This window comes from Gavia stellata, unplaced genomic scaffold (genome assembly GCF_030936135.1).
Source record: "Gavia stellata isolate bGavSte3 unplaced genomic scaffold, bGavSte3.hap2 HAP2_SCAFFOLD_52, whole genome shotgun sequence".
Classification (NCBI taxonomy): Eukaryota; Metazoa; Chordata; class Aves; order Gaviiformes; family Gaviidae; genus Gavia; species Gavia stellata.
Window position 1 is genome coordinate 165,262 of NW_026777025.1, and position 22,743 is coordinate 188,004.

A 22,743-nucleotide genomic window follows, 5' to 3' on the forward strand; every position below is an offset into this window, starting at 1 on the left:
AATTGTAAACGCAGATTCAAGTTCTACGGTCAAAACAGAGCAATAGTTAACCTCTACTGTAGCCTGAAAGTCTGCACTGTATCCTCTGAGTGTCCCTGAAAGAGGCATTTCCAACCTAGTGTAATTTGTACTTGTTCAAAACAAAGTCCAAACCTATTGCAGCTTAAGAGTGCCTGTGTGGTTAGTGAGAAGAAACTAAAATAACCAAACCCGCTTGAGATCAACTTATTGTTCCGGAGTATCTCAGAGAGGGACCCTTGTCAAATGCTCACAAGTCCTTAAAAGTCGAAGGGGTAAGGAAGCTGTCAATTTGCTGCTAAAAAAGCATTTAAAAAAATATTTCAGTTTATTTGAGAAGGAAGCATCACTACAGGAAACTGTTTTTCAGTGTAGTTTGTAAATTAATCAGTTAATATCTCATCATTTATAAATGCACAGGGCTATACTTTATGAACACAGTATAGTTGCCTGTCAAAATAAAGCACGGGTATATCAGCCCTGAAACATGAACTCTGCCCCTCCTGTCAGTAAGTTTAAAAATGCCAAACTCACTGTACCCCACAAAACCCAAATAAAAACACCAATCCAAAACATCAGCCATTAAAGTAACCCACCACTTTGCCTAGAAAAAAATAAACTGCTGAAGTTATTGAAATGAAGGTGTTTACCACGACAGAGTAGCCCATAAAGACTGAGAAAACGGGTTTCTTGTATTTTATTAGACCACAGGCCATACTATCCCAGTTTGTTTGGGAATTGTGAAAACTTAATATTATTCTCCATGCTATCAGACCAAAACCCATTTCTAATGATGATGTAAACATGGATTCAGAGCACAATCCTGTAATAGTTTTCTCCACTGCAACCACACTCCTCCCTCCCAGCTACCTACTGGAACAGCTTGCAGGAATGAAGTCCTCAGGCCACTGGTTAGTAATGGACTGCAGTGTTTAGTGAGAACTAATGCTGAAGGGCAGTTTTTCCACAAGTAAAAAGGGTAACTCTTATCTTGCTCCTTTTCCAGTATATTGAATTACATTACGCCACAAGCAGCAGCAGTTAAGCTTACACTAGTAAAACATTATCAGAAAGACACATCGCTGCTCATTATGTCTGAAGTTGTTCAAAAACGTAGAAGAACATTTCACCGTGTAAACTGAACAGCTCTCCTCAAGAGGCCACTAAATCGATCAGCAGACAGATTAAAACCCCTCCTGGGAAAAAGCTCCTGTCCTTTATTCCCTCCTGTGGTGGAAGAATTCAAGGGAGCAGTTTTAGCAGTCTCGGGGGGGAAAAAATACCTACATGCAGAAGAGGATTCCTCACTCCAGTTAATCCTTCCTTCTCCATATATTTAGGAAAGCACATACAACATTTCTGTATTACCAGCTCAACAGTTCTTGAAGATGTGCCTTTGGAGAGGAGCACCCAGATCTGGAAACAGACACCTTCTTTCCATTGCAAGTCTTACCATAAGACCCACCCTTCCGTCTTTTCAGAACATTTTGCACCCAGTTCTGTTAAAAAGGAAGCCTGATCAAGTACTTTGAAGCTTCATGCACCGTATGCCACTCTTTTTTACATGTGGGAAAGACAGGCCTATGTTTTTACCACTATCATTTTGTGTTTTTTCAGAAGCCAACAAGAAATTAGGAAAACTCTCAATTGGAGTCTTACATTAAACAGTCCAGTATTGACCAGTAACTGAAACATAACAGTTAATAAACTATTAGTGAGTTCTTGTATTTTTTCAGGAAGCAGTTATGCTCTGGCCTGCAGGCAACAGTCTCCTTTCTTCGAGGAGGTGATAGCACTCCTTTCTACTGAACAGTTACCAAAAGCAGCAAATAGATAATTAATGTGCTATTTAGAATGTTTGCGCAACAACCATCTTCCAGTGATCCAACATTCGTGGGTCTTTTGTTTTTTCCTTTAAATTTCCATGGAATTATATCCTGCCAGTCCCTCCAGTCAGTCACGTTGAAACAACATCTCCATGAAACTTGTATACAACCCCAAGATAATACTGCAGAAGAATTGGGAAAAAAAACCCTAACCAACAAACAAATGTAAAACCCCAGACTCGACAGGCAATGTATTAACTCCCATTTCAAACAGAAGACTAAACAGCAACGAACACAAAGCAAGTGGGAAAGGGGAGGCAAAATAGGAGGAAAAGGCTAATCTCACTGCTGGAGTGCCACATTTAAATTACAGTGGTTTTCTAAAACAGGACAGCAGCATCCCTGTGGCTACCCGCAACCCAAAGCAGGTACAGTCAGAGCAAACCAGAGGGAAATGTTTTTGCCTTGTCTTTTGTCTTTCGTTTACTTTAATTACTATGAATGAACACTAAGTCTTCCCTCCCACTCCAGGACTCTTCCCTTTTTTTTTTTTTTTTTTTGCGACATCTGTGTTAGCTTATGGTAAGATGCTACTTAGAAATGTAATGCAGACGTGCCAGGGAACACACGAGTCTAAAAGAATGAGAACTCTTATTTATGAACATGTGAGTTGTGTTTATGCACATGCTAGTAACCAAAGAGAAAAAACAGCCATGCAATTCAATTGTCCATGTTCCAGAAATGCTTCTATTTTGGCTCTTGCAACCCCCCCGAAATGTCCATAACTTACAGCTAATTAAAATCCTCTGCGAACATTGTCTTAGTTAAATTAATGCAAAATTAACAAAACATATGAAAAACGGTAAACATCCTTTTAAGAGGAAGACGTTTTAACACTGCCTGTCTTTGGCGACTGCCCCTTCACTTTTTTCAGAGGTGGTTCCATTCGAGGAAATTTTTCACAATCTCTCTCTGCCTTCCCTTGGGAAGCTTCAGCTCGTTTTCTGATATTGCCTTTCTTAGGAGATGAAGCCCTATAGGGAGATTTGGACCTTAAAAAAACCACAAGAAACATAAATGAAGTTAATTCAAAACAGTCACTCTTCCCATTTTTTTCCTTCCCAAATTTGGTTTGGTTTTCTTCTCCCTCTCCATATGCTTATGTCAAAGCTTCTTTCAGCTGTTGCCATAATGCTCCTGCAAACTGAAGATCTTGATCACATGTAAAAGGTTCTGCTTACAAGACAGAAGAGCTGCTGCTTTGGTAGTGTGAAAACAAACAGGACGGGTAAGGCTATTTCCACTCCCTTCTAGCACATGAAACTCCCACAGCTATTGATTGGTTTCAGGTGGTGTATCCTGGCCTCTACTGGTACGTGAACACGCACATTTTTCACTACTCCGCAACGACATGGGGTGCAACTCATTTTTGCTGCAGTAAGATGCAAAAAGAGCAAGTCTTAGTGGCTACAGTGCACTATCAAACATCAAGAAAACGCCATTTAGCCTGAAGAGAGTAAAACTCCATTTTAAAATGCCAGCTTAGTCTATTTACCTTCACTACTTATTTAGCAAATTGTACAGGATGCAAAATACTTGTACTGCAATCCTACGTACAGGACTATTTAATCAACACTTCTAGCCAGACATCCTAGCAATATCTTGCACGTACCTCTGGCTCTAACCAAGGATAGTGACCGCATTTCAAGAAAAGTCCTATCTAAAAGCTTCTGAGCTCAGCCTCTTGCACTATGACTCAATGCCATTCCTCTAGGAATATGAGCCTCCTCTCACTCCTCTAGGAATATGAAACTCCTATCACTGCTAATCCCTTGACTCATCCAGTCCACCTAACGATAGAGGGGTGGAGTGGAACTCCTCCCAATTTTTCTCGACAGTCTGCTTCCCCATTACAGACGTGCAAAGCAGTTACCTGGAAAACGAGCACCTGCGCTCCTCTTGAATCTTTTTATATTCCATCAGCTCCTTAGCAAAATCATCTGTAAACTCCTCAGGCTTGGACTTTTTCTCTTCCCTGTTAAAACAAGTTTGACCTTTATTACAATTAGAGTTTGACCTTTCTTACAGGCAGACACCAAGAAACAAAACATGGCCCATATGAGAAAATGTATACTGCATGCAAATGCAGAAGGTGAACATCCAATTTAAGCAAAAACAGTTTAGAATTCCTGCAAGTTTTAGGGAAAGTGTTAGAATGACGTTTGTCTTGGTTTAGTTTTGGATGTTTACCATCTGCAACGCAAAAGCACGGTGGAGAAAACACTGTGTTATTTTTGCTTATGTCACATGCACTTCAGTGTAACTGCAGTCCGATACACCGTTGAAATACAAAAATGAAACCCAATGCAACTTGATTGAGCCAAACACTTACTCCTCTTTAAGTCTCCGTTGTTCTCTGTAAAACTCCTCCCTAGATAAGGGAGGCCAAGAGCCTCCTGGCTTGTATCAGAAACAGAGTGGCCAGCAGGACTAGGGGAGCGATCGTCCCCCTGCACTCGGCACTGCTGAGGCCGCACCTCGAATACTGTGTTCAGGATTGGGCCCCTCACTACAAGAAAGACATTGAGGTGCTGGAGCGCATCCAAAGAAGAGCAACGAAGCTGATGAAGGGTCTGGAGAGCAAGTTCTACGAGGAGCGGCTGAGGGAACGGGATTTGTTTAGTCTGGAGCAAAGGAGGCTCAGGAGAGACCTCATCGCTCTCAACAACTACCTGAAAGGAGGTTGTAGCCAGGTGGGTGTTGGTCTCTTTTCCCACGTAACAAGTGATAGGACGAGAGGACATGGCCTCAAGTTGCACCAGGGGAGGTTTACATTGAATACTAGGAAAAATTGTCTTCACCGAAAGGGTTATCAAGCACTGGAACAGGCTGCCCAGGGAAGTGGTTGAGTCACCATCCCTGGAGGTAGTGAAAAGAGGCGTAGATGTGGCACTTGGGGACAGGGTTTAGTGGTGGACTTGGCAGTGTTAGGTTTGCGGTCGGACTCGATGCTCTTAAAGGTCTTTTCCAACCTAAATGATCCTGTGATTGTATAAAGGAGGTGCTTGTGTCGTTGGGATGGTATTTGCATGAGCCGTTGGTACTGCTGTTGGTAGCCAAGCTGATGACATGCTTGCAGGAGCTGGGGGATTTCCTGGAGGGGGGACAGTGTACCCAGCAGATGGAGGCTGACCAGGTGGAAACTGAGCAGGAAACTGTGGTGGTGGTACCCGCAGCGGAAGAGGAGTGCCTGGGGTGGTGGAGGAAACAAGGGATGGGTCCTGGGTTTTGTTTTGATTTATCTTTAAGAGTTTATAAATGCAATGCACCCTGACAATCGATGTATAACAGACATATACCAAAAGGAAGGACTAACTTGACACGGCAATAATAGCTACAATAGACTCCTCTCTCGCCAGCTGAGAGAAAGCAGCTTGGCCATGCGAGATGACTAAATTGAAGAAATTCAAATATGCCATAAAATGACAGCGTTGACTTTTCCAATAGTTTAGTCAATCAGTATCAACTGAGTTGTTAAAAAAAGAATGTTGGCGGCTGATTCCTATTGGGAAATCAAGTTCTTCTCCAGCCCTATTCAGCCAGTAACCAAAGGGTGGCTTTCCACCTGATCCTTTAACTGTATTTCATTTTTATATGCAATTACGGTTTCCCCAAAAAGCCTTCATTTTTCAGAGTCCTCTTTTAAGTCATGTACTGGAGGTGGTTTTTCAATAATCTTACTGCAAGCGCCGATCCCCTTTGTTAATGCCAATTCAAATGAAGCCATTTAAAAATTCATTACCCTTTGTGTTCTCCACAGCAGTCTGTGCACACTTATTTCATTATAAATCAGCTGTTGTGTAAGTTATGTGTTACCGCCTCATTTAACAGGTTACAAGTGGTAAGATACTGAATGTCTGCGGAATACTTACAGTTCCCAGCCTGGTCTGCCACCTGCTGAGCGAGTTGTACTGGCTCTCATTGGACGACCTTTTGGAGTGGGGAGAGGAAAAAGCAAAAAATCCCATTCAGTTTCTCTGAAGACAGCTTCTTCAAAGAAATTCTGCGGTTACAGGTACTTACCAGTTGTGGGTATGGATTGTCCTCGGGGGCCCAGAAGGCTTGGTAACGCAGGTTGTCCGGGAACCCGACAGCCCTTGTGAATCAATGCAAAGAGTTGGAAAATAAGCTCTACTAAAATACAAGAATGACTGCGTGTGTTGAGATACAACTTCCCTTCTCTTCCAACAAACTGCTGACTGTCAGAGGGGAAGATTTAGAAAGTTCAGCAGCACTCACCAGAGCAGCAGGAGATATAACAGTCATGAGCGGTGGTGGAGGTGGCGGCAGTGGCGGCTGCTGTGGCTGTTGAATCTGCTGACGGAGCCTTTTTGTGTAGCCAGTACCATTTTTGAAGTTGTTCACAGCCTAGAGGCAGAAAAACATTGACAGAAAGGTAGTATGAAACTTCAGTAGACAGACGGAGAAAAGCCTGCACAGAGTAAAATTCCTTGCGTCCTTGCTTGGTAAATGCTACCAATCCTAAAATAAATCAGCATACAGGTACATGAACACATCACATTAAACCCTGATATTAATGATTGGTAACTCAGAGTATCTGTATTTAAAGTACTTCTGTGTAAATCCCAAACTTGAAAGTGAGGCAATCATGTCAAACAAAAGGGTGACCTGAATTTGCCAGATTGTCTCGAGAGTTGTAAGCTTCTGTGACAACAGATAATGTATTTGAGCAGTAAATTGAGCCTCATTCAATTCAGCCTTGCTTAAGGAGATGGAAATTCTTATTTTCTTCCCTTTCCGCTTTTTACAGAGACTTTTCCTACGAACAGTTTACGTAACAGTCATCAGGTTACCTTGCGTAGGAACTGGTTGGCAATTAAAGAATCAGGAGAAACATCTGTCTGATGACACGTTGGGCATGTATGTTCCTCAGAGTCCAGTAACACTGTTCTAATACCTGTGAATCATTAGAATCGTCAAAATAGTTTTCAGCCAAACTAAGGAAATTTTGGGGGGTTCTAATCAATTATAAAAACACGCATATGATTAATGGGTGACTATGGTCTTGAATTGAAGGAACATGAAGCTCTAAATGTTCAATCGTGCAAAAGATTTCTAGTATGCAGCAAATGACTCTACAGTTTTGATATTTCACTATTGTAACATTTGAAGATGTCTTGATGTTTCGACTAGCCTTTTTCGCACTACCTAGTACAGTGAGAAGTCATCAACCACAACGTTCATGAATAAAACACATCTCAAAAAGCCATTAGTAGGTTTGAGTTGGGAAGGTTTTAAGCAACTCTCCTGTGGAGAAGAATGTGGATTAAATGCCTAACCATCCATTTGTGGCAGACCACAGCAAGTCACCGGAGCTGGCTATATAATTTTGTATGAGAGAACAGGCTGTGGACAAACAAAATGCGCTCGATATCCAACACTGTAATCACCTGCACAATTCTGCACTCTTCTCATACTCATTCTTCTGCACGTAAAGAGGATTTAACTAGAGACGCAGAAAGGGAAAAAAGCTCTCTGCCTTTTTTTTTCCTTTCCATGAGAAGAGTCCTTTCCTATCCAGGGTATTGTGGCGAACGAGTGGTTTAGGCCACTTAAAGAATCACCGTCAAGGGTATTGGCAAAAGGGATTTTAATAGAAGTTTATGAAAAGGTGACTGATGAGAATTCATTGGCAAGGTTCACTCTATTACTTACTAAAACATAGAAAGGAAAATGGAATTAGAATCAAATCAGAATGATTTCTACAGAGAGACGGGAGAAACAAAAGGGTAAAGAGGACCCTCCCGTTGAGTCACGAGGTTCAGAATGCACCCCCTTGCTTTCTAAACTCCTGCTCAGAGAGGAGTTTAAGTGCGGCTGAATCCAGACTTAGTCTCAGACTTGGTCAATGGTTCATGTCTAAAGGATTCTATGTATTTAGCAGCAATCTAAAGTTCGTTCACAGTTTAAGGCGGATCACAAGATTTTAGCAGCACTTCATCATTGATGAGTCTAACGTTTGCACAGTGAGTGAATAGAATTTACTACAATCACAACAGTGACTTGATTACAGATTTGAAATGGTAATATTTATACTGTGCTTGTTATCGGGTATTCAAATTGATTCACACACTCACGCACACAGTCACAAATAGAGAGTGAGAGATGTACAAAGGTACCTGTTAAAAATTCCCCTCGAGTTCTATGAAATATTCACTTGTCAGCATTTCTCAACGGGCAAGGGTTGAGCCTCCAGGAGGAGAGGGTTTCAGCCCATGTCCCGTTGCCAGCTTTCGGCGGCAGTCCTCTGAATTTCGCAAACTGGAGAGTTTGCGAACTCCGAGAGGCGTCCCACTTGGAGGGAGATGCTGTTTGCTGCCCGCTGCGGTCCAGGAGAGCTCAAAGGGCCTCACTTGGGACCGCTGTTTAAAGGTTTGCAAGATGATTGGCTTTAGTCACTAGCAAAGTGATGGAATTTGGGTAACGGTGGTGTCATTCCACTTGGGCTACGATCCTGATAAGGAATGTCCAGGGCTGTCGGGGAGTGACTGATTATTCCATTGTTCCCGCTCCCGCTACCAGCCTCGGTCAGGTAACAGCAGTGCTTGGTACGGTCAGAGCGGCCCACGATGGGGTGGGGGGGAGCCATGCACTACCGCAGGTATACTTAAGTATTAAACGGAACTGGGAACAAAGTCATTTCATTATTGCCTCTTTCTGCTTTGAGAAGATCAGACGTGATGTTTTGAATTAACAAACATGGGAGTAACACTTACATTCGTCACAAAAACTGTTTCCGCAGCAGGGAATAACAACGGCATCAGTCATGATATCTTTACAAATGACACATGACAGCTCCTCTGGAAGAGGATCATCTGAGAGGGCGGAGGAGGAGAAAGAGGAGGAGGAGGAGGGCTCCTCTGGTAGAAAGGGAGGCTTTTCCTTCTTTCCTCTAGCATAAGCTTCCCTGGAGGCGGGGTGGGGAAGGAAAAAGAAAACAGTTAGAGGTGGGTAAAGGAAAACTTTTCCGAGCTTTGGATTTAATCCAAGGAAGATAACAAATGGAATTCTCCTCACTCTACATTTGCCTTCTAAAACGTAGGCATTTAGTTTAAACTACTTTCCTCGAGCCACCACACTAGAAGAGGGAGGGGGGGACAATTTTCCTTCTGCAGAACTCTGCCATTCATTGGATCAACTAAGACATTAGCTCAGACTAGACAAGTCATTTTTGACAGCTAGAAAGCAGGTGAAATGAATCTCACCTCTCTTTGCCAGAGGGTAAATGTAAATTGCAGGCTCAGGAGAAAGTTAGTCTCCAAGTAATTACGTTTTATAAAGGGAAGAAGTCTGTGTCACAGCTTCTACAAAAGGAGATCCATGACAGAAAACCAGAAATGCTACCAAGTGCGTTTTCAAACAGCCCCTCTTGTCAGCACACAGTAGTACACTGGCCAACTTGGTTGCGCTGCCACTCAAACATTTACGCATGGTTTCTCTCGCTCACTTTTTGGTCAGTCCAATTAATGCCATACTTACGCATTAATCGTTGGGATTGCATATTTTCCCCTGCTTGTCAGCATAGCACCCTTTGTATTGGGATCTTCCACCTCCATCATGAAACTCCTTGGAATTCCGGTGCTCATTTTAATTCTGGGAACAGACTCAAAATTTTTGTCCTGTTCAGAAAAGAAATGCAGACATATCTCATCTTAAGACCCACACGTAAAATGGCATTTCAATGATTATTTGAAGCAGCAAAAGCCTGTAATCCTCTCCTGTTGCCTAGTGTAAGGGTTGCTCGACTAAAAGACTGATTTTCCTACATGAATATAGCCAAGACGTTCCAAAGGCTTGAGCAGCATTTTGAACTCAATCGACATTCTTTGGCTCATCTTCAGGTTCCTTAAGGGTGAAATATCCCTCAGCTCACCATCCATTCAGAGAAGAGACACAAACCCGCTGCTCCTCCACAGCGCAATTCAGAGTGAGAGCTTAATTTGGTGCTCTGAATCAGTCACTGGAGAAACTTACATTCACCACCTAGACAGGAAGGTTGAATTCATAGCTCAAGCACATACATTCCGTGACTAACATTAAATGGCATGAATACTCACCCAGAGACTTGTGTAATTAACACATGCAAATATTCAATAGATGGGGTCAACAGAAACCGCCTATTCTTATACGAAATACTACAAACTGTGAACTGCCATTAAAGAGAGTCAAAAGCATAAAAATTTCCCCTAATATTGCAATATATAAAAATATGCATGAAAGTTCACAGAGAAAGCTCTATGCACACCTTTAATGTCTATGACCTCGAAAAAAGAAAATTTCACATTTGTGATTCCAGGTTTCCCTTGAATTTTGAAGGGCTTTGCAAAATTGCCACATAACCTCTATATTTCACCCCAAGAGAAACAATTCTTCCTAGGAGCGTTCATGGACTTGTTACCTAACTGCCAAGATAAAAAAATGAAAAACTAAGTCACACCACAAGTCCCCCACAATCTTACCCTAGTTGTTGGGCAGTTCTTCCTATAGTGGCCCGGTTTTCCGCAACGAAAGCAAGTATATGATGGTGGAGGCGGAGCCAAGGGTTTCTTCATGTAACTAAAAGGTTTTGGGGAAAAAAAGAACAAGGTATGTGTGTGTCTCTCGTATTGAAACAAACATCTCTACAATTTTTCCATCAGCTTCAAAGGACAGATTTGACATTATCAACACTTACTTGATTGGATCATACGCACAGCAAGACTGCATCATCATAGCTTTTATTTTCTCTTCTTCAGAAGCATTGGCTTCAGCCAGATCGGCAGTCTGTCGAAGAGGTAATTATTGGACACACACGTTAGAAACACATTTAAGCCCACCCAGCCAAAGACACCACCACTCACCCAGTCCTGTAAAGAGCAGCACAACGCTAGCTGAGGTTGCATGAAAACAGCTGCTTATATAAAATATAGTTGCCCTGAAGACGTTCTGGGGAGTCCTGATGCCATTCCGTGCTGTTTATGTGCCTCTTAACCTACTTGAAAAGAGCATTCTTGGGCACTCAAAAGCTTAGGCTGTTTGGACCTTATGTAAAGACCTCTGTAAGCAATCCCATTTTCTTCCAAGTGGACTGAAGCGATGTGTAGAAAAAATGAGACTATCCCCTATGTTTAAACTGATTTTTAAGCTCCAGACTATGTGCAGGGGAAGATGTCCACTGGACATTTAATTGAGAAAGATGTATGCAAGTATCATTATTTACATTTTGCAGCATTAAAAGACACACAAGAGTCGGGGGAGTTGTTTCTGCTTGCTGAAAGTCAGCTTCAGACACAGACGCCTTAAAAGGAATCCAGCTTTTTATAATCCCTCAGCAGGACAAAAGATGCTTTCCAGTAGAAATTTGACCATCATGTGCAGCAGGCAGTCACAACTGCATGCCCCACCCCACCCCCCCCCCGCCTCCTAACTTCTTCATGGAAAGTGAGTTAACTACAGTAAGCAAAACCTGCACTTTTTTCCAGATGACTGTGGCCTTTTAACATACAAATTGTAATCTAAACCTTATGCAGAACTAGAACTTCAACTTAATGAAGCCAGCTGATTGTTCTTCAGTAGTATTTGTTCAAACCTTTTTATTACACACTGGTCCAGGCACAAGCAGGGTCTAAGGGAGTGACTGTAAATGATGTGGACCTTCAAGCACCTATCATTCAGATCAACCTCTCATGTTTTTGTTTTTCTAGGCATGCAACCAGCTAGTTTCCACGTTTTATTAAATGGGAGTTTCACAGACACAGTTTTTTCTCAATAGTAACATAATCCAGGTCGACATCTATGAAATCATCTCCATTAACATATAGAGAAAACTTTACAGATACTTGACTAATTTCTTTGAACCCAAATGGCTTACAAAACACATCCAAACCCCACAAAACATTCCTAGGAATAGACCAAATCTCCAATATGGCATTTAATACACAGTAAGAATAAAACAGAAAACTTCTTACAACGCATTGCCTCCACGCTAAGCCAGCCTGCACTAAAGAGGTTAGAGGAAGTAATAGTTTTGAGCTGCTTTACGTTATGTTCCTGCATTTTTCTGAAATACTTGAATTTTCTCAAAAGCTGAAATGTGTACTCCACTTGGACAGGTTTTCACATTTCAGAGTAAAACTTCACATGAGTTTACAGAACCAAGGACACGTTTAGGGACAGCACTAATGGAGACCGCTTTCTTTTGGAGGTTACCTTCCAAACTATTTTTTTTGGATTTTTTTTGCCAAATGTACACAATTTAATTTCTGCACTGAGAGTGGGAAGAAGTTACCAGAGGGAAGAGATTTCTCTTTCTTGGAAATGAACCCCTGCCTCACTTTTCAGATGAAAGAACTAGCTCCTCTGCATTAGGCCCTGCCTTCTCTCATCTTTGTAACTCTAAAGACTAGGCATTTCATTGGCTAGCACTGTGCCTTTTCACAAAGCACGATCGCTAGTGCTTTCCCAGACAAAGTTACCCATTGTTGAGCAAAAAATGCAAGCAGTTCCGTAGCAAAACATGGCATTACAGCAGTTTCAGAAGCTCACACCTGCTAATATGCCACACATGCACCTGGGTATGTTCCTCTAAACAATTAGGTACATTTATGCAATTTACACAGTCTGCGATCAAGCAAATTAGATTGTGTTGTCCACACTCTATATACTACAATTTGAGAAATTGTGCAGCATTCAAAGAATGGATCTACAACTGTAAGGACTTGAAATCCAAAAACAGCCATGCAATTGTCCACGTTCCGGAAACGCTTCTCTTTTGGCTCTTGCAAACCCCCCTGAAATGTCCATAACTTACAGCCAATTAAATTCTTCTGTGAAAATCCTGTTAGTTTCCAACACAAAATTAGTGAAACATATGAAAAACAGTAAACAGCTTCTGAAGTGCTGCTTCTTTGCGTCTTGAAGATGAGTAATACTGCAACGTTACGTTGAGCCTGGAAAGGTACTCCCCTTCTATCTTCCCAAACTGGCAACTACTCTTTACGGGATAGTAGCAGAACATACAGACTTTTTACAGTTAAAATAAATACTTTAAATTATTGAAAATTAAATTCAAACTTTGCTCACATTACAAAGGTTATCCAGCTCTAGATCACAGTATAAGGTCTAAAAGTACGAAGCAAATGTTGTTTGAAGAGAATATGTATGTACCTTAATAAGCTGGGCCAGCGAAATCTGTTCACAAAAAAATAAACACATATTCAAGTTCTACAGTCAAAACAGAGCAATAGTTAACCTCTACTGTAGCCTGAAAGTCTGCACTATATCCTCTGAGTGTCCCTGAAAGAGGCATTTCCAACCTAGTGTGATTTGCACTTGTTCAAAACAAAGTCCAAACCCATGACAGCTTAAGAGTGCCTATGTGGTTAGTGAGAAGAAACTAAAATAACCAAACCCGCCTGAGATCAATTTATTGCTCCGCGGTATCTCAGAGAGGGACCCTTGTCAAATGCTCACAAGTCCTTAAAAGTTGAAGGGGTAAGGAATCTGTCAATTTTCTGCTTAAAAGGATTAAAAAACATATTTAAGTTTATTTGAGAAGGAAAATGTGCCTTTGGAGAGGAACACTCAGATCTGGGAAAAGAGACCATTGCAAGTCTTACCATAAGACACACCTTTCCTTCTTTTCAGAACATTTTGCACCCAGTTCTATTAAAAAGGAAGCCTGACCAAGTACTTTGAAGCTTCATGCACCGTATGCCACTCTTTTTTACATGTGGGAAAGACAGGCCTATGCTTTCTCCTGGCAGGCACAGCCACTATCATTCTGTGGTTTTTCAGAACCCAACGAGTAATTAGGAAACCTCTCGATTGGAGTCTTGCATTAAACAGTCTGGTATTGACCAGTAACTGAAACATAACAGTTAATAAACTAATAGTGAGTTCTTGTATTTTTTCAGGAAGCAGTTATGCTCTGGCCTGCAGGCAACAGTCTCCTTTCTTCGAGGAGGTGATAGCACTCCTTTCTACTGAACAGTTACCAAAAGCAGCAAATAGATAATTAATGTGCTATTTAGAATGTTTGCGCAACAACCATCTTCCAGTGATCCAACATTCGTGGGTCTTTTGTTTTTTCCTTTAAATTTCCATGGAATTATATCCTGCCAGTCCCTCCAGTCAGTCACGTTGAAACAACATCTCCATGAAACTTGTATACAACCCCAAGATAATACTGCAGAAGAATTGGGAAAAAAAACCCCAACCAACAAACAAACGTAAAACCTCAGACTCGACAGTCAATGTATTAACTCCCATTTCAAACAGAAGACTAAACAGCAACGAACACAAAGCAAGTGGGAAAGGGGAGGCAAAATAGGAGGAAAAGGCTATTCTCACTGCTGGAGTGCCACATTTAAATTACAGTGGTTTTCTAAAACCTGATAGCTTGGCTAAACTAAAAATTCAGCCAGGAAGGATCCCAGCTGTGCTTGACAGTGCTAAATCAATGGGCACAACTCTCTGCATTTCTGCAGCCTCTAAGGACAAACACCAACTAGAGCTCCTTGCAGTTACTGAACTCGTAATCCTAAACCAAAAAGGATCCCCTTTCTTGCTTTGGCTGTAGTTAACGGTAGGACAGCAGCACAAATGTGGAAGTCTAGGTTGCCAGCTGACATAAGAGCAAGAGAATGAAGAGTCAAAGTATAAGCTATTGTGCATCCTTTTTAAAAAAATGTTAACTCATTTTCACCTTGCTGCTTTACTGTTCAACAACAATTGCCAAGCTTTCCAGTGATTTATTCCCACCACACTAAGATCCAGGTTCTGCTTTGAAATACATACAGAAATACGTGTATTAACAAACCCAACCAAACAATAGAAACCCCCCACCCTTTAGACCAAGAACCTGAGCTAGCTTTAAGAATAAAGCTCAGTGTGTCTCCAGCACTAGAAGCACCTGAGGCTGCTGTGCTTTGACAGGGAGAGAGAGAGGGCTTGTAAGGAGAGATGCAAGGCTTCCACCCACCCTGTGGCTACCCACAACCCAAACCAGGAACAGTCAGAGTAAAGAAGAAGGGAATGATTTTGCCTCGAATTTCATTTGCTTTAATTAGTTCTAACTAGTCTTCCCTCCCACCTCAGGGTTTTTACTTTTCTTTTTTTGTTTTTTGAGACATCTATGTTAGCTTATGGTAAGATGCTACTTAGAAATGTAATGCAGACATGCCAGGGAACACACGAGGCTAAAAGAATGGTTTTTTCTGAACACGTGAGTTGTGTTTATACACATGCAAGGATACAAAGAGAAAAATAACTGTTTTCAGGAAAGAAAAACCCGTCAGAGTTAGATCAAATACTATAAACGTGGTTTATATAAATGCATTACATTGACTACTAGGGTCACTAGGCCAGTTAAACTAACTCAAACTCACAAGGAGAGGCATTAAAAACACCACATGGACATTTTTACAGTATATGGAATATTTTGAAATGCAGAGTTACACATCGTATTCGAGCCAAGTGGCAAATCAAGATCTAGACCACTACCAGTCAAGTATTTCCTTCTATTACTTATTTATATTTTAGCAGCAGAATGACAGTGTTTTCAAACCTGAAGAAAAATGCTGCCCCTTTTCCAAATGTAAATTCAGAATGGTGCTATACTAAAGAAGGGCTTAACCTTTGGGAAATTAAAGCAGCATCCAGCCCTGAAGTCAACCAGATCCAAAAATGGGCTGCAGGCAGAAGTTAAGAGAAATGACAGGGATTACACCCACTAATGCACCAGGCTCTAACCTTGTGCCATAATTTGTACACTGGGTTTTAGATCCTTTCATTTGCAGGCAAACTATTAAGCTAAACTGATTAGTCAGATGAAGTGATCAAATGCAGAACTTGACAATACCACTTTGTGTAGCAATGCTATTTAAATTCACCACCATCTATTAAAGGCATTTACGTACTCAGAGGGGCCCTAACAATATCATTTCAATTATACAGTTTTTGGAACAAATACCCAAGTATTTACGGACCTGAAAAGGAATCATTTAGCTGCACAGAACTGTCCTCACAACGTACGGGATATGTTGGTTTTGGTATTTGTTTGAAGCCCCAAGTCAAAATTAAGAAAGAGTACCAAGTTTAACAAGAATGGTTTCTCAGCTGTTTTTGATAACACTTTCAAGAACCATTAGGCAAAAAAGGTATTTAAAAACAACAGCTAAGTGATAGGCTGTGAAAATGGCAAAAAATACACTCCAAACAATTTGTATTGCGAGAAAGAAAAAGCACACAACAACCGATACAAACATCCAGAGTACTAGCAGTAGACAGACAGCTGCAGAACATGGCGCCATGTTCTAACACGTTCTAAAAACCATCATACATTATCTGTACAACACGCAGTCACACAGGAAATATTCTGGCATAGTCAGTATGAAATACAATGCATTACTAGGCACAAATACCAAGATTCCCATGAGAACTGTGCAAATGATGGCATGACTCAGTTTTTACTATGTTGAATCAAGGACATGCTATTTACAACATATTTACTGGAAAATATATTAAGCTAATGTTTGGAAAATTAATACAAGGCTACATTGTTTAGAATGAAGTGCAGTGTGTAGGAAAAAGCCTGAGATTGTGTTTTTACATACTGCTTTTGGTGTTCCGCTCACTGGCGCAGTTCGACTTCTAGAAGAAGAAATAAAGGTGATCAGAACTTCAAATAAAGCGCTTGTACCCAACATCGAGCAGTGAAAGCATGTTGTAAAACCACAACATCAGAAACATTATCTTCTCATAGTCTAGTGAATATGGAAATTTATTCATATACATAAACTCTTCTCTCTTTTGATAACACTCAGTGCCACTAATAAAACCACCCAAAATCCCATTTCTACTTTGTCACAAATTCCTCTAAGACTTACAGATCTAGAACACAACAGTGCAAGAGGAAGTCCTCGGATATTTTGTCTCTGCTGCATTAAGTATCTAAAATATGAAGTCTGTAGTACAGCTTTGTGTTCTTAAATAATCGAGCATCAACATCTGAAGGTAACTTTAGCCAAGCTGTATGCCCCTAGTCTTACAAATAGGCACCAGAGAGAGCATTTCAGTTTCTAAGAAAGAACAGGGATAGTCGAGACCCTTTGAAGTGCAAGTTTACTTAAGAGTAAAAAATCAGTACTCTGACAAAGAAATAACAACAATGTCAGCAGCATAGTCTTTAGAGCAGTGTTTCTTTGTGGAAGCCCAAGCACTGTGTTCAGACATTGACCATACTTAGCCATGAAAATGCCAAAATACTACATGTGTTACATATGCTATGTTAACTAAGAATAGTAGTAGAAATGTCACCTGAAAGCAGTTCCTAGGATTTTGTGCGATTTAGGAGCCCTGTGGGGAAAAAAAAAAAAGGTCTTAATTGCCAGAATTTGCTTTAAGATAATCTTGAACATGCTACAATATCTTAGGAAATATTTATTGCGTTTGAAAACCTGCTGAGATTCCACATACTCATTGATCTGTATCTGCAGGCTGCTCATTATGAATCAGACATTCAACCACTGATGTAGTTAACAAACAATTCAGACATCATCCAAAGTGTCCCATGAGCAGAGGCAATTCCGAGGCTGCTGTGGAACTGAGGCACAAATAGAAAGGCTCATGCTTCCTGCCACTACTACAACAGCACCGGGCTCGCAGCTACGGCCACGTACCTCCTGAAGACGAGGAAGCATGAAGAAATACTTTAGATGGCCACACATGGGTTTCTTCATCCACTGAACCTGAGGAACATACTACAAGGGGAGTAGCGCACTTTGAAGGCCTCTCCACCATTTCAGCACACATTCAGCATTCCCAAACACTAACCACTCTACCAGCTGTTTCTGCAATGCTTCCAGCTGAAGGAATAGAAAGTTGATCTGCCTGGTTAATTTTCAACGTTAGAACGGCGGTGCCATTCTTTCCTTATCCCCACATCCAGCTATTTATTTGACCTTTGATGCTTGCAGCACCTATCCTCTCATTTTAGGGCAGCATTACAATACCAAGAGAGGGCACCATCCAACCAGAAACAGAGGATGCACTGACGAGGCAGCACTAAGCATACGTATTTCAATTAATCCCCCAAACAAGGCCGTGTTTATAAGCACCATGCTGTGGCATCCGGAATTACTAGCGAGTGCCTGAAAGCAGTGCAACAACCATGGCACTAATATGCCCAGAGTTTACGTGCAGAGCCACATAACTTCAGGGGTTTTTGCTTGCAAATGCTTCATGAACACCAGGATGCTGCTGTACTGTTTCTTCCAGACACACTGTAACTCATCAGTCTACTTTATTTCTTGAGAACCCACGTTACAAAGACGTGGCAAAACCACAAGCTAGTAACAGCTACTCATTGTGGTGGAGACGCATATCTTTAAGGCGGCTGCAAAACATGACCATTCAAACAATGCTAATGTAGCTGATACAGAACTGGACTGTATGAATACAGAAATGACAGCCATAATCCTGCAGTCACGATTGCATTTGCATAGCTGTAATTGTAATCAATATACCCCATTCTCTGTCCTCCGTAAATCTTAGGAACACAGAATTAAACCCTGGAGCAGAGATATCAGCTTAGCGGAAAAGCAGGCTTAGACAGACAGCTAGTAACATTTGGGAAGGTCCTAAACTGCTTACGCAGTTTCAGGTTTGGAAAGGATTCACTGTTCCTTCATCGTACTCGCACAAAAGGCAGTACACTTTAGGATATTGTTCTTTTTCTCTGCCTGAAACGGGCATTGTCTTTAGGAAACTAAGAGGAATCACTTATGAATGCCACTTCTTGTTTGCGTGGTTCATCAGCAGGCAACCTTGGTCTTTCCTCTCTAGCTAGTATGCAAAAACCCCAGATTTGGGGCAAAAGAAAACCTGCCATATCCTACCCCCTGCTCCTCCAAATGCCAGAAATAGTCAAACACTCAGAATCAGACTCTTCTGAGATGGCAACAAATTCGAAGTTTACACTACAATGCGTATCTCCCTCTACTATAAAAGCAATAAAAGCAAACACACAGAATGAGGAATCTCTCCACCGAGAGGAAATGGGGTCTACAACTTGGCCCTCAGAACAACCAACCCCAAGAACAAACACAAAAGAATCATTGCACAAGTTACCAATGTTGGAGTTCGAACCCCATGTCCCAGCAGGCCCAAAAATGTAAGTCTACTTTGGGACAGATGCATTAAAATCTACCCCACGACAACAAAACTTGTCGGCAGCTTTAACAAGAAAGAGCCCATCTGAATGTGCTTTATGGATACTTACAGAACACAGGTTTTGCTGGTAGCTTTAACTCCTCCCGCAGGGATTCTTCTAACGATTACTGAGGAGTTCTTAGGAATCAGGGCCCGATCATCAGTGTATTCTGAAAACAACATAAAACCAGAAAAAAACAGGAGTCAATTCCTAAGAATGTGTATTAATCTGCAATTATATAGCACTTCAGAGAATCCCTTTAGGGATACAGAAGCAAAACTTTATACGTAACATCACGCTGTTACCGTCCCAACACACTAACGGTACATTTCAAGAAATCTTCAGGTTTGATAATCAAACACAAGCAGCAAAATCTTTTCCAGTTTTTTACAATAGTTTGAACGCCAACAGCGAAAGAGTCTCAAAGGTCACGAAAGGAGAGCCTGCTAATGCACAAGGTTCTTTCCTGACCTAGCTTAAGTTGCTTTTGCTTCCATTAGGCTACAATACCAATAGATCTTTGGAGAAAACCAAAGCACAACAAAGTCTCACCTGCATAAACAAGACTCTAAAGTCTAACTAGCTTGCCCCGCAACAAAACAGGCACTTAGCTAAAGCATGAAAACTCTGTGCCAGCGCTTTTGTGGCTGTTGGCTAAAACCGATACACCTACACTGCTAGTGCTCCAGACCGACAGAACAGAGAAGAGACCCTGCCATTGCTGCCTATTTCTTGGAGCTTAATCCATCAACAACCACGCTTCTCAGCTGCTCAGTGCTTTCCATTGAAACGGAAACGAAACTGGCAGGGCTAGAGGATTCTTTCTGGTCCAGATCACAAACCACTGGATGAAGACCAGTTCAGAGCCCCATTTTTGGGTTTCCAGCATTTTTTTTGTATTTTCCCTGATAAGCAGAATAGCACATTCTCCAAGTGCTTGGAGTCAGAATGTTACAGGGCAGGAAAGAGTACTCAAGAGACCTGAGTTCTGGAGTCTGCAGTCCTTCCACTATATTGTGAGAACATCTAGTATAAAAAACAGGTCAAGAAATTCAGATCAAATTCAAAGGAGGCAAGTTTAAATGCCTCATTCCTGAGTACAGGCTTTTTGAAGGGAATTCTGCCTTTCTAGAATGTGTCTCTAGAGTAAGCGTGGAAGAGGACACACACCCCCCCACCTTTTAAAATGGGTCCTAACCATCCATTTTGCTTTCCCAGCATCTTAAAAAGAGTCCATCAGAAATTTTTTTTCCACTGATACTTAAAATCCTGTTTACTTTTAGCTTGTATTAGCATTGCTTCTATGACTAGATTTCCATTATGAAAAGTAACAGTTACTGAACTGTAAAAGCTTAGAGGAGTACTCGGAAAAATCTGAACAAGTAGGCCATCTTCACTCAAGGTCCACTTGGTTCTTTCCAAGATCACGTCAGCGTTTAGTCAGTCACAGACTATGTTATAAAAACCCAATACTTCACGACCACATGTAAGAATTCCAAACATCCCATTTCGGCAGAATATCCGGGCCTAGTTTGTTCCTTTATCTTCCGAAGGTGAGTTTAAGCATCTACATCTGATTAATAACAACTGAAATTCATGGTTACCCATCTAAACCAAAAATTTGACATAGACATAGATGACACTGAAATGTATTCTCCAGCTTTAGCTCTGAAAACCCCTGGGGGATTGTTGCGTTTTCACAAGGAAAACACCCTTACCCCTTCCTTCAGTAAGCACCTGTGTCTCTAATATAGCAAGCGTAAGATTTTATGCTCATTTTACAAAGGTCAAAGTGCAACACAACCTGCCTAGAGGAGGATCTTGTCGCTGTTAAACAAGAGTGATGCTCTTTAAAGCAGGAAAGGTACTCCTGCTTGAACTTCGCCTTCAGGCAACGCCACATTTAGCAGAACCTAGTGAAGCAGATACTTTGTCTTCACTGTCTTCGGATTACATATGAAAACAAAGCAACACATTTTGTAAAATGGCTATTATGGATAGTAGAGTAACGCTTTGTGGGGGAACATATTTACGAGCATAAATTTTTCTTCTGAAATGTTGCGTTCTGTTCCTCACCTGCTATAACAGAACCCACGTGCTTGGCCTATTTCAAAACATTTTTTCTTCTAGTGATAATAATTGGGCTCCTTCAAAGTTTATTACCATCCAGCATTCTGGTTTTAAGGCTCTGTTTGACACAGACCCAACTACTACAGGACTGACTGACGTCAGCCAGTCGGCCATTCAGCCTGCTAGCATTTGTGAAGCTGGAGGTACGTTAGCAACTGATGACAAAATTCAGAGACCCTTCTGCAGCAAAGCCCTTAAAGCAAATTAAACACTCTTCAAAAGGTCTTGACCATTTTGTTCAATACTACTAGAAAAATTCAAGCCTTGTGAAATGTCTCTCTACCTACACATGTCATGCAATGCAATGGCATCCCTAAGACCCCTAACATTGTGCCCTTAAGTCTCTTCGCAGACATTCTCCTGAAATAGTTTCAATACCTGTAGATACACAGCGAGCTTTAAGTCCAATCACTTGAAAGGCCAGGGCTGAAGTTACAGTTACCGCAGCGTACATATTTTTCTGTTTAAGTTTTAATACATCAAAGAGGAAGAGGAAAAAAACCACTAGTCCACATTTCAAAGAAAGGCTGTTGTAAGAGTGTCAGAGAACCACAGGAAAAAAAAAAAAAAGAACTTTAAGGACTGAAAACACTTTATAAGTCTTTTTATTTCTGAAAAGTCACAACCCAGAGTCTTTAATCACATTTAAACTTACCAAGATGGCAGATTACCAAACTGAAATGTCATACCAAAACCATTATCACCTCTGAGAAAGAAGCACCATTTATTAGATTTAAAAGAATTTATGACTGCTCTAAGAACATTTCTTACGTATATTCACCATAAATGTTCTGCCGTAAAACCTCAGTATTGCCCTGATGTGGTTAGCATGTAGTACCAGGAAAAAAAAATCACAGTTAGAAATGGATGATACAATGATGTTCAATAGCATCACTTTCAGCTTACTCTGTTTTTATAAGATATCCTCCCACATTTCCTTATCATTTTACCTAGAGGAATTCCAGGAAACCAAAACTTTGGTAAGCACTACATGTCGCACGTCAACCACGTCTCCTTCTACGCCTAGCTCCGTGTCTAAAACACAGATCTGAAGGTAGCTGTCGGAAGAGCAACTACAAAAGAACAGCTCTGTGAGGCCCCCAACACAAGTCACAGCTACCGATCGTGGCCGAATCGCATTACCGCTTCCCATCCCGCTTCAGCCCTAGCGCCGCTTGCCCTCCTGGTCCCCCGCACGCCGGCGGGATGGGCCCCAGGCTGACTCCCCCCCCGGCTGCCCCCACGCACCTTCTTTGCTCTGGGCGTTGGTGATCTGCAGGTCGCAGTTGGCCGCCTTCAGCTTCTCGCGGCCCATGATCTGGCGCTTGAGGTCGCACAGGGAGATGTGGAGGCCGTTGAAGGTGACCGTGGCATAGTTCAGCTGGGAGGAGAACTTATAGTGGACGCACGACATGGTCGGGGCCAGACGGTGCCTGCTTTGCGATGGTGTCTACCACGGCAGACCGCGTCACGACCTCTGTGCTGGCGGCTTGAGGA

General features: G+C 41.6%; 1 protein-coding gene and 1 pseudogene across 1 annotated transcript; both read right to left on the minus strand.

The window, feature by feature from the left end:
* The window catches only part of LOC132321601 (ATPase family AAA domain-containing protein 2-like), a 240,395-nt pseudogene that overhangs the window by 147,444 nt on the left and 70,208 nt on the right, over window positions 1-22,743 (minus strand).
* Window positions 5,823-22,660, minus strand: LOC132321599 (E3 ubiquitin-protein ligase RBBP6-like). Its single transcript, XM_059835077.1, has 6 exons — window positions 22,495-22,660; window positions 19,186-19,285; window positions 16,462-16,556; window positions 6,719-6,822; window positions 6,144-6,272; window positions 5,823-5,834 (listed from the first exon to the last, which is right to left on the minus strand). Exons 1-6 carry the CDS (start codon window positions 22,658-22,660, stop codon window positions 5,823-5,825), a joined length of 606 nt encoding a protein of 201 aa, XP_059691060.1.